At 36.7% G+C, this 17345-nt stretch overlaps 1 protein-coding gene across 6 annotated transcripts in view; it reads right to left on the bottom strand.

Annotated features, from left to right (window-relative positions):
• CD109 (CD109 molecule) overlaps positions 1 to 17345 on the bottom strand; it is a 395831-nt gene that overhangs the window by 273752 nt on the left and 104734 nt on the right. For all 6 annotated transcript variants that reach the window (XM_063666328.1, XM_063666326.1, XM_063666327.1 and 3 more), the window contains exons 24-30: positions 13362 to 13443; positions 9561 to 9789; positions 8383 to 8548; positions 6460 to 6650; positions 5475 to 5630; positions 4355 to 4420; positions 1492 to 1634 (exon numbers count right to left, since the gene is read on the bottom strand). In XM_063666328.1, coding sequence (XP_063522398.1) covers positions 1492 to 1634; positions 4355 to 4420; positions 5475 to 5630; positions 6460 to 6650; positions 8383 to 8548; positions 9561 to 9789; positions 13362 to 13443 — 1033 coding nt within the window. The remainder of the gene's footprint in view (positions 1 to 1491; positions 1635 to 4354; positions 4421 to 5474; positions 5631 to 6459; positions 6651 to 8382; positions 8549 to 9560; positions 9790 to 13361; positions 13444 to 17345) is intronic.

Here is a 17345-nt window from a genome sequence, read left to right as displayed (position 1 = left end):
TCAACCAATACTTGCTGAGGGAATAAATAAATGAATGAGAAAAGCAGGAATAGGCGGGGCACAGTAGCTCATGCCTGTAAGCCCAGCACTTTGGGAGGCCAACGCAGGAGGATCACTTAAGGCCAGGAATTTGAGAAAAGCAGGGATAATAATAACACATACTTTACAGAGTTCCTGTAAGAATTAAATGATATGCATATAAAAGTGTTTGGTGCCGTGCCTGGCATATAAGTTTGTAATTACTGTAGGTTGTTATTGTTTATAATAATAGTAATAACTTGAAGTTTTTATTCTATAACAAAGACCAATTGGAAGATTCGTAAAAAATAATTGGAGTCCTACTTTCTTCTCAGCTGAGAAGGATGCCACCGCAGAGATTCTGACATCCCCTTGCTGCTGGCCCAAAATGCCCAAGAAGGTGAAGAATGGAACAAATGTGGGACATTTTACCCCAAAATCATGAACAAGAAGGTCCAAAGATAAAGACAGACAGTAGCAGTAATGGCAGAGACTGGGTCCAGGCAATGGCTGTGAAGGCTGGCCACCTGGATGAACACCCAGAGATGACCTTGAAGAACATCTGCCAGCTCAGGACCATATCAGGGATTTCTAGCCCAACAATAAGCTAAGTTAAACCAGGACACTATGGGATATTTTAGAAGAGCAAACAGCAGCTCCTCAATGCCAGTGCATCTTTAAGTCCCAGCTCAATACCAAATAATGCAGATGTAAGAGAATAGATTCACGAAAGAAAAAAAAGTGAAGCCTCTATTCAAGAACTTTCACAAGGAGTGTGCTCAAACTCCTGTGTGCAGTGGAATGACCAAAAATCCGCAGCTTCCCAGTCTTACTGTGAGGTCGGTAGGGTTGAGGTAGAACCCTTTTTCCTTATTAACAAGATTCTCAGATGCTTTGGATATAGAACAATTTAAGAGTCAACTTAAAAAGTACTCCCAGAAGCTTCAGCTGTTAAGTGTCTAATTATCCAAGATGAGAAACTCCTAAACTGGAATATTTTCAATGTACCTAAAAAAAACACTATCCTCTTGATTGAATTTGCATGTTATCATAAAGTTTTGGGTTAAATGCCTAACCTTAACTAAACAGTTAAGGTTCAATATGAACCTGAAATAATTATTTCTACAGAAAAATAACTCATCACAAGAAATAACCATTTTTGAAGTATTAAATATGATTGACTTAATTTAAAGTTTTCCTAAATTAGACCTGAGTTTTATTAATTTATATATACACTGTTCTATTCATATTTGTTATACATCCAGGGAAAACTTGTAAATAATTTTTGTATGCATCTAATAAATGCTTGAATATAATTAGTAGTATTTCTAGTTTGTAATCTGAAGTGTAGCGCATAACTGAATTCTTTGTTCAATATAACTTCTTAGATTGATATAGACAACTATACATAATTAAACCTTCAAGTCTATTTTTTAAAGGAAAAAAAGAAGACAGACCTAAGCAGACACTTACCTTGTACACACATTCAAATCCACATGGTTGAGATCATCTTTATTTTCTTTTACAGCAACATCTAAATCAAAGGCTTCTTGATTTTGGATAGATCTTCGTCTTCTAGATGACCCAGAAGCCTTCGCATTATATACAACATTGAGCTGTAAAAAATAAACTAGCATAAATAACAAATTGGACATAAATTTCCATCATTATGCCTTCTAAATGCTGTATTAGGTAATGATTCTCTTTGGATGGACCCAGTAAGATTTTTAATCTTCAAACTAGAAAAAAATTAATTTTACTTGCTAACAAAGTATCACTATTAACAAATAGTATTACAATTTATAAAATTATGTTTAAATGGAGAAAACTGTTAAGTAATATTCCAAAACAAGTACAATAAAACACTATGGGCGATATTTGGGGATACTGTTTTGCCAAAGAGGGTAAACATTCCCTTGAGGAAAAAACTTTCTTGAGAGCGTCCACTAATTTCTAATGCCTGTTGCCCAAATGGAGTCATTTTTCTCTAACTAGAACTTCAGAAACTCTCAGTAGGATAAATCAAAACTGAAACATTGAAGAGCCTTAGTTGAACATTGCTGAGGATTATTTTTGTTCATACAACGTTTGTCAAAGATGATAAAATAAATGACAGCTTTCAAGTCAACTGGGTCTTTCTCGGCATCTACTCCGTACCCACCACTGATGTTAAAGGTGCTGTAGACACACTGGGAGAGCCTGAGGACCCGTGTCTTTCTCAAAGGGATCCTAAATCAGAAGCTTAGGAATGTACTCAAAACTTCCTAGTCCAGTGTCATCCCCAGATGGACTGGAATCTATTTAAATGTTTTACCTCATCCCCTTTTTTATAACAAGGTTCATAAAGCTTACTGTTGCCTTGTAAGGTTGTATTTTCTTTTAACTTATACCTAAAACACATTTAAATATGCACACGTGCACACACACACACACACACACCCCTCAGAACTAACATCTAATACCCCTCATGGATTTGCATACTTAAAAAAATCCTCTAAGCCTTCATTTTTCAAATCTAAAAGTTGCAATCTTCTTATTCTGCCACAATCCAAACTCATATAATCCTTCATCCACTTGATCCTTCTGGTTATCTTACTTTGGACATTTGTCAACTCTTTCTTAAAGTATAATGATTAAATTATAGAGTATTCCTGAAGAAGCTGAAGAATAGTCCCATAAAATTGGAGAAATGCTTTCTATTATTTCCATCATCCCCCTTTCAGTGGCATGCAATTGTCCCTTTAGAGACCAATGCTATCAGGAAACAAACAAGGACTACTCTGTCTCTCAGGTCATAATTAATGCCCATCTATAACTAAGTATTAGGGTTTACATTTGGCAATAAAGCTCAACTGCTCACTCCGGGAACTTCAAAAGATCTTGCAGTTTATTTCCAACAGTTTAGTATTTTATTACCCAAAAGAGGGTAATATTTACTGCAAACTCATGAGTTTTCTTTGCCTTCCTTGTTCCAGAGCACTTATAAAAATATCAACTGTAAGAAATCTCAATACCCATTTCCGGGTGACCAACTTCTTTGTAATTTTTTTCCTTCCTCATGAGAAGTGCCTACTGGTCCCTTCCTTTTGTTTTCTGCATTTTGAGACCGACATGGGATTGATGAACATTCTGACCAACAGGTACCACATTTACCCTTGTGTGCTTCAAGCCTCCAGTAAAAAATCACTTGGTTTCAGTAATTTCTCTACATTTGGTTTATCAAAAATGAATTCCAACCAACTTCGTGATTTAAGTACATATAATTTTTCAATTTTATCTAGAATACACAGCATATTTACTTTTGGATTTACTCTTGGATTGCAAGACAGCTTGAGAATGAGAATTTTCCCATGGTCTTTGTTAGTAAAGATCGAAATAAATTGTTTACTTTCTCTTTCTGACCTTTTCACTGAATACCATTCCTTTTCATTGTGATCATTTTTCCTTTAGTTTTAAAAAATGTTTACTGTATTCTGAGTATAATGCAAAATAATCTTAGAATTATTTGGAAGTTTCTAAATTATACCTGCTTAGCAAGGTATACCCGCCCTACTCAGCAAGTATACCTGTTCTCTCTACTAGAATGATTGTGCTGGTTTTTGAAAAAAGTACTTTTTCTCCATAATAGCCATTTCTTTATTTTCTCAGTAAGTGTTTCAGTGTTTTTGTTTGGTCGTTTGGTTGTTTGTTTCTACCCAAGCACACAACCATTTCTGGTCCTATCACATATTATCTTTGAGTTCTAATGAGATGATTTTAAAGTCCTCAATATTTTTATGTGCTATTTAGTGTGATGATTATCTTATTCAGTATTTTTCATACTACTTCCATTTTATTGTAGCTCCTGCTGCACCATAAAAATGTAGATTTCTTTATATTTTCCTTCTGTACCAGAGGATTGAGCATAATTATGCTTTAATTGTTATATTTACTATTATATAAAATTTTACATTGAAGGGACACAATTCCTCCCCTCAAGTCAATAATTCTACCATGTTGACTTCTATATTCTCAGATGAATACTAAGAAATTATAAGTAAAACATGTGTTTGTTATCAGGAATCATATTGGAGGACATTAACCCTCACTTCAAAAAGCAAATAATCTCCAAGAAATAGTTTTCAAATAGAAAATCAATCTATGTAATTGCTCTCTACTCACTGGCTGGCAACATCTCTAATACTTTTTATTAAAGACGGTGATATATCTTGCTTAAGTCATAGATGTAAATCATTAAGAATTATATTCAAGTTATCTAAGATTTAACAAAGCCCCAAACCAAATAATTACTATAAAAAGTCATATTTAACTTAAAAAAATAAGCATCGTTACATACCTGACAAATAGCAAATCCAAAACCATTTGCAGAAATATTAACTGCAGTTGGCTGTACCACAGCAAGCTGAATCAAGGTGAAAAAAAGTGAATGAGGCTAATTTTCCATATCTAGATCCTTCCAAGTAGCACAACAGATCAGTCCTATCCCTCATTAGGAAAAGAAGCAATCACTGACAGCACTAAGAGCTTTGCACTGTCTCACATATCAAAAGCTATGGGTCAAATAGGTAAGCAAGGTGATGAAAGGAAAAGTGCACACTCCCCAAGCTCCCTCACCTCTGCCCATGGGAGGGCACATTAGTGCTACTGACAAGTCTGTCCTTCTGTTGGGGCTGAAGCATAAAAGACAAGAAACTAAAGTCATCTCCCTCTCCTGACCTCCCTTAATCAGGGCCTAATCCCCTGGCTTTCCCAGGAACACAATAACACATTGTCTATGACTGTGCCTAACTTTATTCCTTCTTTTCCTTTATCATCACCACTCTTCCTCACTTTCCAGAATTGAAGTTATCACCATCCATTGTACTCAACCTCCCACAAAACTGATCAAGGGAATAAAGTTAAGAACTAGCATATTCTTTTATTCTAGTTAAAGTAAGAATTCTACTACTGGTTCTATCAATTCTCCTAAGAAGACATGTGGAGCAGCTGAAAAGAACATGGTCTTCAGAATGAAGAGTTCAAATCCTAGCTCTACTGTTACTAGTAACATGATCTTGAGCAAGTCACTTAACCTCTCTCAGCCTCAGTTTTATCATATGTATGATGGGGATACATGTACTTACTTCTTAGAGTTACTTTGAGAAGTAAATGCAATAGCATATGTAAAGTAATCTAGCACAGTGTCTATGAAGAATAGAAACTCAACAGGTTTCTATGTTCATTCCTTTCCCAATGTTACAGTGCCCATGTTTTCTCCTGTTTCACTAATCTTTCCAAAGTTCCCCACCCTTCCAGAGCTCAGCAAATTCAGCCAAAGGAGGGCACCACTTCTCCCTATTCTTCTACAGAGCTCTGGAAACAAGTCTTTGTTGAAATCAACAGATTACAAATAAAGCAGTATTCCAGCATAAAGAATTGTCTACACTGATTTTTAAATAACTGCCCCTTGCCCACACCTCTGCTGTCTGAAGGAGTAAGCGGTTGTGTGTGTCAATCAGAAACTTTACAGGACTTGGTGAGCTAGGCCCCGTCACGGTCACTTGGATATTTGTCCTTTCTGTATTCATTAGAGCTGCAAATTCAGACAGAGCCTTTAAAGCCACAGTGGTATCCTGTTGAGGGAAGAAAAACATTTGTACATATAAGTATATATCAAGGTCTTCAAAGAGTAAATTTAGTAGTATTTTGTTGCTGGATATTCATACACCTTCCTTCAGAGTGGAATGCTCCCTGATTCATATTTGAATGTCCTTGGCCTAGAGTACAGGAGAGGCTCAGAAAATGTTTGCTGAAATGTTTTATAGTTTTTAGTGTACAGATCTTACTGATTTTTGTCAGATTAATCCCTAAATATTAGTTCACATTTTATGCTATTTTGATTTGCGTGTCCATTGCTCATATATAGATACAATCGATTTCTGTACAATGATTTTTTTATACCACAATGTTACTAAACTCACTTGTTAATCCTAGTAGCATTTTTGTAGATCCCACTGAATTTTGCACATAAATGATCATATTATCAGTAAATTAAAAGTTTCAGTTTTTCCTTTCCAAAAAGAAGAGAAGAAAATAGAAAATATTTGCTATATGGAACTGAACATCTACTCTTACATCAGTTACCACAGATGAAAAATGGCAGATGGGGAACTGATTTATTCCATATAAATATCAGATATGAAGTTCATAATAATGAAGAGAAAAAAACTAAAATTAGTGAATTTAGCCTTTTGCTTAAGTTACTAAACTTTGAAACTGCCAAGTAATTTTATGAAATCAAGGAAAAAAATGCAACCACATACTTTTTAAAATATATATTTTTATATATAATATATAATTTATATAATATATATAAAATATATACTATATATTATATATAAAATATTATCTAATAAATAAATCTACATTATATATTATAGTTTAAAGGGAAAAAACTATCACCTGAGTAGATGCAAAACCACCCAAGCTATTTCTTTGCCTGCTTAGCCACCTCATAATTGGGATTCCCTCAGAAGTCTGAAATTGTAAGAAGTGTGAGAGCAGTGCATAGGCTGCAACTTCAATATCCAGGGATCGTGGCTGCCAGGAGTCAGAAAGTTTGGACTGTGATGACACCCAGAATTGCATGCCTCCTGCAAGAGAAAAGTAATAACATTCTGATCAATTATCCAGAAAAATTACATTTTATACCATTAAATATTCCTACTCTGGTCCAAGTTGTACTTAACTAGCATAAAAAATATATATTTGTATACATGTATTTATTTATGCCAAACATGTATTTATTTATCACAAACACACACACACATACATATGTATACATGTGCCTATATGTTGCTTTTTTAAACTATTACAAGTTAAGTATATCTTATCCAAAAAGCTTGGGGCCAGAAGTGTGTCCAATTTCTGTTTTGCTTGAATTTTTGGAATATTTACAGAATACATACATTCCAAAATCTGAAATGCTCAAAAATCTGAAACTTTTTGAGCACTGACATGATACTCAAAGGAAATGCTCATTGGAGCATTTTGGATTTCAGATTTTTGGATTAGGGATGCTCAACCTATATACTTATAAATTTTCATCCTTTTCTCATTGCCTACATTTGAGGATGTTTTGATGAAAATAGTTTTCCTAAGAGAAATTCCCTATATTTGGCTCAAGACTAAATAGCTATAAATAAAAGGAAAAAATAATATATTCCAGAAGATAATGCAGATTACTTATCTGACCAGGCCATCCCCAAAATATTTTAAGACACATTGAAAAGAATCCTGTTCTGGGAATCTGCCATTAACTAGCTCTAATATTCTGGAAAGACTCTCCCATTTTCATTATCTGAAGGTTGGTGTTAAAATTTTGAGGTTCAAGCCCCCAAGAAAAAAAATTAGGATCCCCACCTAACTCAACAACCTTCCTAGAGATAATTCTGCTCTAGTCCCCAGAGGACCATCCTACTTCGTGCCGTCTCTCAAATATTACTATTTAGATGATGACTACACTTAGGTGGAATATTAAATAACTACCACTTAGCCAAGCAGACAAGAAGAAAAAATGTCAAAGACTGCTTCAGCCTCTATGCAATAATCTTCTAGTCCCCAGCTTTGGAACAGGTAACAAGGATTCAATCTAAGTTACTGTTAATACAATATTTTTTACAGTCTCAGAAGAAGCCTCTAAACACTTTCTACAATTATCCCTTCTTGAATTAACAGAAATTTGAATCACTGGACATTATCTTATTTCTGCCCACCCACTCCCATCTCTCTCTTTCTTACACACACACACACACACACACACACACTTGGATCCCTGTCCACTTTGTATATAAAATACACATAATCCACTTACTAGCAGCATTTTTTGGTATTCACATTTCTTTTAATTAGCATTTTAGTTCCCATTTTTGAGCATTTGCTATGCAGCAGCACTACACATTATCTCATTTAATCCTCACAGCCACTCTAAAATAGGTGTCATTTCCACTTTACAGTTGGGAAAACTGAACCTCATAAAGGTAAGTTGCAGAACCAGGATTTGAACTTGTCTCTCCAGAACCCAAGGTCTTAGCAAATTACAAGGCTGCCAAACCAGAAATGGTATCAGACACTCAAAGGGTAACTGACATAGGGTATGACATATCTAAAATAAAGAGACATCTGAGCCCTGAAATTCTGTAGAAAAAAACCCTGAGGAGACCAGAAGTATTGTGGCCATGTCAGGCCCATCCTGATCTCATTATGTGTTTTACTTTTCACCAAAAGATGCAGATGTAATCAATTTCAAACCTGGCTAAAAATTTTTCTCATGTAAGTTATATATTTCATAAAGCATAACAACCTCAAGTGGGCCCAGCACATTACCTTCTTGTTCTGCTCTCCAAGTCAGCATATTCAAAGCTTCCTTCGCTTTAGGACTCCCCACTGATGACAATGCATAAGTTATAAGGGCTAGAGTATAATTGTCTGAAATTCCTTTACTGAATTCAGACTCCAAAAAATGGATAGACTCTTGCACATCAATGTTAGGCTTGGAAGAAAAAAAGTATGTTTTTTACTATTCAGAGTAACCCATTACCACATATTGAAACAAAAAGTACTTTGAAACATGCATTTAAAAAATAAGCTCAGTGTCTATGAAGTACCTGACCTTGTCCTAGGCAATGAAAATCAACCATGATCATTGACATTTAAAGATTTGCCATGCATTTTGAAAATAATACTGTTTTTCAAGTTTTTATAAGTAAACAGGTGTCATTCCCTAGAAGAAAAAAGTAGAGCTTTTGCCAGTGTTTCTCCCACTCAGTAACATAAACTCATATAAGAACAGCAAACTGCTTGAGAAATATATTTCTTATATTTGATCTCTGGTATTGCGGCCCTAAGTTCAGGAAAAGTTTAGCTTCTGCATGCCTACTAGTAGAATAGGAAAATAGTGGGGGTCCTAATAAAGAGAATGGCTTTGGTGATCTCATAAAATGCTGTAGGCAGTAAGCAGTAAAGGCATCAATCACCAGGACAGCTCTGGAGCAAACTTAAGCTCGTCAGCATACCTTTCCACACATACTCATTCTCATCCAGGCATCCATGCCCGTTCAACACACTTTTCAGGGTATGGGTGTTCTCAGCACTAAATTAACAGATATTGTAATTGTTCCATGATGTTTTAGAAGTAAAAAATCCTTCACAATCTAAACTTGCTAGAACACATTGTCAAATTTTAAATAATTTTCTTTCCCCTCAGAAATTAACTTTTTCAATGATAAAACATGTATTGACTTATCTTACCAATAGCAAGTACAATACATACATTAAAAAGCATTTTTAGAATTCTCTTAGTTATTCTGAAAGAGTGGGTTAATGTTTTTATTCTCAGATTTTGGAACATGGCCACAAATGCAAAGCAAAAGAGTACTCAAATTCAGATTTCACATGTGTTGTAAAACTGCAACTTGTTAAGTTTCCACACACATATTTGACCCATTAAGACCTACCTTCCTTGAATTTCCCATCTATCATTTATTAAATTAAAGATGAAATACCTGATACTTTCTATATCCCAGGAGAGAAGTTACAATATAGGCTGTAAGTGTTCCTGGACTTTTATTGCCACCTTGAAGCTCACTATGAATCACTCTTCCTGGCTCCCAAAATTCACCGTTGGATTTCTGATGTCCTTTAAGCCAAGTGTATGTTCTGTGTAACACATTCTGATCAATATCTATGTAAGGATCGGCTTCAAGGAAACATCTTAAAACAAAAGCTGACAACCTTTATGAAAAGAGAAAAAAATTACATAAAATACACTTTATAAGGTCCACCAAATAACACCGAGCAAGCAAAACAACAACACTTTTTCCCCATCAGAAGATTCATCAAAGGGGGAATCACTGAAGATGGAACAAAGGAAAGAAAAAAAGCAAAAAAGAAAGAGCAAAGGAACAAGGTAAGCAACTCTCTCTAGCAGGCAGAACTGGTTTCCACTTGGGCTTGGCCAAGAAATTCCATGTTGACTCAAAAATCTCAGATTTGAAAAGGAATTTAGAAATTATCTAATCCACCTCCGTTTTTTTATTTTATTTTATTTTATTTTGTATTTATTTATTTTTTATTGTTATACTTTAAGTTCTAGGGTACATGTGCACAACGTGCAGGTTTGTTACATATGTATACATGTGCCATGCTGGTGTGCTGCACCCATTAACTCGTCATTTATATTAGGTATGTCTCCTAATGCTATCCTTCCCCCCTCCCCCAACCCCACAACAGGACCCGGTGTGTGATGTTCCCCTTCCTGTGTCCAAGTGTTCTCATTGTTCAATTTCCACCTATGAGTGAGAACATGCGGTGTTTGGTTTTTTGTCCTTGCGATAGTTTGCTGAGAATGATGGTTTCCAGCTTCATCCATGTCCCTACAAAGGACATGAACTCAACCTTTTTTATGTCTGCATAGTATTGCATGGTGTATATGTGCCACATTTTCTTAATCCAGTCTATCATTGATGGACATTTGGGCTGGTTCCAAGTCTTTGCTATTGTGAATAGTGCCGCAATAAACATACATGTGCATGTGTCTTTATAGCAGCATGATTTATAATCCTTTGGGTATATACCCAGTAATGGGATGGCTGGGTGTGGGAAAAAGAAAGATCAGATTGTTACTGTGTCTGTGTAGAAAGAAGTAGACGTAGGAGACTCCATTTTGTTCTGTACTAAGAAAAATTCTTCTGCCTTGAGATGCTGTTAATCTGTAACCTTACCCCCAACCCTGTGCTCTCTGAAACATGTGCTGTGTCAACTCAGGGTTAAATGGATTAAGGGCTGTGTAAGATGTGCCTTGTTAAACAGATGCTTGAAGGCAGCATGCTCGTTAAGAGTCATCACCACTCCCTAATCTCAAGTACCCAGGGACACAAACACTGCCGAAGGCCGCAGAGATCTCTGCCTAGGAAAGCCAGGTATTGTCCAAGGTTTCTCCCCATGTGATAGTCTGAAATATGGCCTCGTGGGAAGGGAAAACCTGACCGTCCCCCAGTCCGACACCCATAAAGGGTCTGTGCTGAGGAGGATTAGTATAAGAGGAAGGAACGCCTCTTTGCAGTTGAGACAAAAGGAAGGCATCTGTCTCCTGCCCGTCCCTGGGCAATGGAATGTGTCTCCTGCCTGTCCCTGGGCAATGGAATGTCTCGGTATAAAACCCGATTTTATGTTCATTTACTGAGATAGGGGAAAACTGCCTTAGGGCTGGAGGTGGGACATGCGGGCAGCAATACTGCTCTTTAAGGCATTGAGATGTTTATGTGTATGCATATCTAAAGCACGGCACTTAATTCTTTAACCCTGAGTTGACACAGCACATGTTTCAGAGAGCACGGGGTTGGGGGTAAGGTTACAGATTAACAGCATCTCAAGGCAGAAGAATTTTTCTTAGTACAGAACAAAATGGAGTCTCCTATGTCTACTTTCTACACAGACACAGTAACAATCTGATCTCTCTTTCTTTTCCCCACAGCTGGGTCAAATGGGATTTCTAGTTCTAGATCCTTGAGGAATCGCCACACTGTCTTCTACAATGGTTGAACTAGTTTACAGTCCCACCAACAGTGTAAAAGTGTTCCTATTTCTCCACATCCTCTCCAGCACCTGTTGTTTCCTGACTTTTTAATGATCGCCATTCTGACTGGTGTGAGATGGTATCTCATTGTGGTTTTGATTTACATTTCTCTGATGGCCAATGATGATGAGCATTTTTTAATGTGTCTGTTGAATCCAGCTCCATTATTTTGTAGACTGAGAATTTGACAGTCCAAGAGAGTTAAATAAATTGTCCAAGGTTATTCATCTTTGGACTGTTCTAGATATTTATCAAAGAAGAGCTCCAACACGCTTCAGTCAGCCCCAAAGCTGTGGGTGAAGAATGCATACATAGTTCACAAGCAAACTGTAGTACTTCAAGTGGGGGAAATGATATTTTTCTCTCCTATAGAATGGGAGTTAGACAACTGCAGCCTGTGGGCCAAATCTGCCTGGCCCAAATCTGGCCTTCAAGCTAAATACAGCCCAGGGCCTGTTTATGTGTGCACCACCCCAGCCCCTATCTGCCAACATCACCACCTAAGAGCGGGTTTTAAAAGGAGGAAAAGAAAAAGACAAAGACAGGAAAGAAAGAGGGAGGAGAGGGAGGAAGAGGGAAGAGCATGCAACGGAGACTCTACTCGGCTCGAAATGCCTGAAATACTTACAATCTGACCCTTTACAGAAAAGTTTGCCAGTCCCTGCTACAAAACACTATACTGAGGTAAAAAGAACATCAAGCAATAAAACACTGAAAGCTTTCTATTTATGGTTCTATATCCTGAGTCAGGCCAAGGCCAAGCGAAAATTTGAAGCAGATCTGTTTCATGTTAAATAAAGTTTCATGTGGTAAACATTACTAATATTCAGTAATATACAGTTCTCTTTTACTTTGGTTACACAGAGGAATTCACTTTCCTGCCCCAGTGAGGTTAGGCATAGCCATGTGACCAGCTCTGAGAAGGATAAAATGAGTAGAAATGACACACTCAGGATGAAGTCTCTAATTGCCAGTGCTATAGACTCCAGCCTCCTCCTTCCGGGCTGTGGCAAACCTGGAGCCTCCTTTTGGAGACGTGGACACGTTGGCAGCTGCAGAGCCCCCTGCTGACCACAATGGAAAGGTAGCATGAACAAGAAATCCCTTCATTGTTAATTGCTTAGATTGAGTAGGTTGGTTGTTACCACAGCACTCCTAGTCTATCCTGATTGATACAGTGAGTCAATCTTTTCCTGAGTAAAATAGGAAATTGAAGATAAGTACAAGAAGAGAGATTAATCATCCAAAATCAGCCACATAGAGATTCCAGTCTGGAGGAAACTGGCTGTTCATACTTAATTCCATCAGTGTTTGTTTTACACACACACACACACACACACACAAATTTAAAGAAACTACATTGACTGCAGTAACACAACACTTGTATTAGTCATGGAAGATTAAGAAAAAAGCTGTGTCATAATCACCCGGCATTTCTAACTGATTTTATCAGCTGCACCATCATCATAAAGTATTTTTATTTCTGCTTCTTCCACACACACACAAAAAAGAGGATTTATAACTTATCTTTTCTAAATAAAAACATTTGATTTGTTCATGTTTGAAAATAATACTTTAAAAAGAAAATCTCTTTTTAAAGCCAGACTAAGGAAAAAGCAACCTCCCAGTCTATAATATATAGAGATATATCTGTCAATTTCATGGCTATTGTGACCTAGTGAAAGCCCATTCCACGACACGGATTTGTTCAGTTGGCAAAAACACTCACCAAGTGCTCCCAGAAGGGTCATAATTCCCAAAAGCACTGAAAGAGCCATCTTCCCTCTGATAGAGAAGTTCTCTCTGGTAACCTAGACACAAAAATGGACAGATATTCAAAGTAATCATTAACTTGTAATGGATGAAAGTTTCTAATTATGACTTCATATTGAGGAAATATGGGCAGAAAGGGGGAAAGAAGAAATCAAACCAATAACTAGTATTGAGTACTTTCTATTTTAAGTGCTGTTGGAAATTTAAAATGCCAGGACTTTTCAAGCAGAATGCATAAAATAAAAACTGTGATATCCCAGCCGGGTGCGGTGGCTCACGCCTATAATCCCAGCACTTTGGGAGGCCAAAGCAGGTGGATTACCTGAAGTCAGGAGTTCGAGACCAGCTTGACCAACATGGTGAAACCCCATCTCTACTAAAAATACAAAAAGTAGCTGGGTGTGGTGGCACATGCCTGTAATCCCAGCTACTCGGGAGGCTGAGGCAGGAGAATTGCTTGAATCCAGGAAGCAGAGGTTGCAGTGAGCCGAGATTTGCGTCACTGCACTCCAGCCTAGGCAACAAGAGCAAAACTCCATCTCAAAAAAAAAAAAAAAAAAAAAAAACCCTGTGATATCCCAAATTAAAGTAAATTAAAAAATCACTATGGCATAGATGATGCTTCTAGCCATTCAAAAGCAAGCAAATTAAAGACAGATTTTTATTTAACTCTCTAGTGTTCATCAAAATTGTTTCAATGCTTAGTCATCTAGAATTGTTTGCTACAGAAGAAAAATACTATGTAGGGTACCATTAATTTAAGTTTAAAGCCAAAGTAGAAAATAAAAGTATTTTCTATTCTTAGACCAGCAATACAGAGGAGGAAATGCTAAATAATCTAAGACGGTGGCTCTTAAATTTTGGGGCCATGGCCAACTGAGGTAAACCAAAAAACCAACTTGCCTGCCTACCCACCAATTCCATGTTTCCACTAAAATATATATACATATACACACACATATACACATGCTTAGTGGTGGCAATGATGTATCATTACAGAAGTAAATTGGGTAGGGGGTTAAGGCTCATGTAGCTGCATTAATAAAAGCAGATGTGTCATATTTGCAAATAGTTACAAATAAATGTTTGCAAATAAAAAGCAGATGTTTCATATTTGCAAAGCAATGCACACAGATCTCAAAGTCCAGTGTGAGAAAACATAGGCCAAACTCTAAAGGATTCACCAAACAACCCACAATAAACTAACTTGCTAAAAATAAAGTTAAGATAGCAATAACTTATCACTAAAAAAGCAACCATTAGCAGGAACATTTCCAGCTCAAGGCATTATCAATGACTCTCTGATAGCCAAAAATCCTTCTAAAAATTACAGGATTCCACTATTAGCAGGTAAGGGCACACAGCCTGAGCTCTGCAGCACAGCCATGGCAAAGCTTGGCAACCATACTCATTTGTGAAATGTTGAAATCATTCCCCAGTAAACTGCAGTAATAAACAAATTTGACTTTATGAATACCATATTTTAGAAGCATCCAGAACTATAAGTAAAATTCATATTTGACTAACTAAACATAAGCATTAATGGTTTGAAATTACAGTTAATGTGCTCTCACCTTCAAGTCCCAAACTTCTCCCTGAGTCTTTCCAAAAGAAACCCTAGATTTAAGTATCTGATTTAAGTTACAATAAAACAAAATGCATAAAGAAAAAAAGAAAACAAGATACTCTGTTTCATGGTGATATTTAAGACTTATGGTAAAGGAAATATAAACATTTAAAGTGATGACAAAACTTTGCTTAATTTGAAGAAGGGAACATTAGATTATACCCTTTATGTTCTAATTGAATTATTATGGTATAGTAATTAGCCAACTTTCATTGAGCACTTATGAGATGTCAGGAACTGTTCGAAGTCCTTTGCAGGATTAACTCAGGTAATTCTCACAAGGACCCTCTGACATAGATGCTATTATTATTCCCTTTTTTTACAGATAATGAGACTGAAACTCAGCGGATACAGATACCATGTGCATGGTCACACAGCTAACAGGGAGTGAAGTTGTGCATTAGCCAAGGTCTCACTGGCTCCAAGGCCACTGTCTCCTAGTAAATCACAGAGCTCTTCCAATTATTAAACATGATAAAAGAAGAAAAGACCTCAGTATAGTACCTTTTACATGGAAAGCTCTCAACAAACAATAGGCATTACTCTCTAATATAGGTGTACAGGAAGGCTCTCTAAGCACCAGATGCAATAAAATAAAAAAATTGATGCATTTGACTATTTTTTTAAAGTTTTTAAACTATTCCAAGGCAAAACACACTATAAGCAAGGCTTAACAAATAAATTAAGACCATATTTGCAACATATAAGATGGATAAATAGCTAATATCAATATTATGTAATTTTTATGTATGTTTATATGTTATTACATACATGTATATACATATAAAGAACTTTTTAAAAATTAGGGTAAAGGATAAAAAGACCTATAAAAATAAGTGAATAAAAGACAAAACAGATAAGTCACAAAAGACAAAAATATAAAAACAAATTTTAATATAGAAAACATGTTCAACTTCATAATAGGAGAAACTCAAATTAAACCTACACTGAGATACCATTTCTCTCCCATCAGATTAGCATTAAGATTCAAAAGTCTGACCACTCCTTCTGTTGGGTGAGCTGTATGGAAACCAGCACTGATCCACTGCTAGAGGGAATTCAGAAGGGCACAACTACCATGTAGGGGAAGGTCTTTACCCTCTGACCCAGTAATCCCAGTTCTAGGAATCAACCCTGAAGACACACCTCCAACAATACAAAAATATATACGCAGAAGATTATTCATTACAGCATCATCTGTAATTGTAACATAATGGAAACAATCTTAGTGCCCCAAAACTGGAGACTGATTGAATAAACTATGGTACACACACATGATGGAGTACTATGCAGCTGTGAAAAAAAGAATGAGGAATATCTCAGTCAACTGATGCAGAGTAATTTCCTGGATATACTGTTAAGTGAAAAAGGCAAAGTGTAAAATAGTACATATAGATATACTATCTTCTGTGTAATAAAAAGGGGAAATGAGGCCAGGCGCCAAGGTTCACCTATTGCCAAGGTTCAGCACTTTGGGAGGCCAAGGCGAGCGGATCACTTCAGCCTAGGAGTTTGAGACCAGCCTGGGCAATATGACAAAAGCCTGTCTCTACAAAAATACAAAAAAAAAAAAAAAAAAAATTAGCATGGTGGCACGTGCCTGTAGTCCCACCTGTTCAGGAGGCTGAAGTGGGAGAATCACCTGAGCCCAGTAAGTCAAGGCTGCAGTGAACCATGATTGTGCCACTGCACTCCAGCCTTGGCAAAGGGAGACGCCCTGTCTTTAAAAAAAAAAAAAAAAAAATGGGTTGGGGGAATGAGAAAACATATATGTATACGTTTATTTTCGCAAAAGGAGAGAGAGAAAAGATAATCTAGAAACTAATGAAGTAGGTTACTGGTATATTTGTCCCCACACAAATCTCATGTTCAATTATAATCCTCAATGTTGGAGGTAAGGCCCAGTGGGAGGTGATTGGATCTTGGTGCTGTCCTTGAGATAGTGAGTGAGTTACTGCAAGATCTGGTCATTTGAAAGTGTGTGGCACCTCCCCAAAACACTGTCTCTCTTGTCCTTGTTTTCACCATGTGATGTGCCTGCTCCCAGTTCGCCTTCTGCCACAATTGTAAGCTTCCTGAGACCTTCCTAGAAGGAAATGCCGGCGCTATGCTTCCTGCACAGCCTGCAGAATCATGAGCCAATTAAACCTCTTTTCTTATAAATTACTCAGCCTCAGATATCTCTTTATAGTAATGCAAGAACCGCCTGATACAGTTACCAACAAGGGGTAGGGAGAAAGAAAAGGGGAAGAAGAGACACTCTTTTGAATATACTTCTCAAAATAAGTTTGTCTTTTGGAAGCATGTTAATGT

This window comes from Pongo pygmaeus, chromosome 5 (assembly GCF_028885625.2).
Source record: "Pongo pygmaeus isolate AG05252 chromosome 5, NHGRI_mPonPyg2-v2.0_pri, whole genome shotgun sequence".
Classification (NCBI taxonomy): Eukaryota; Metazoa; Chordata; class Mammalia; order Primates; family Hominidae; genus Pongo; species Pongo pygmaeus.
The sequence above is the reverse complement of the archived record's forward strand: the minus strand, read 5'-3'. Positions and strand labels throughout refer to the sequence as shown.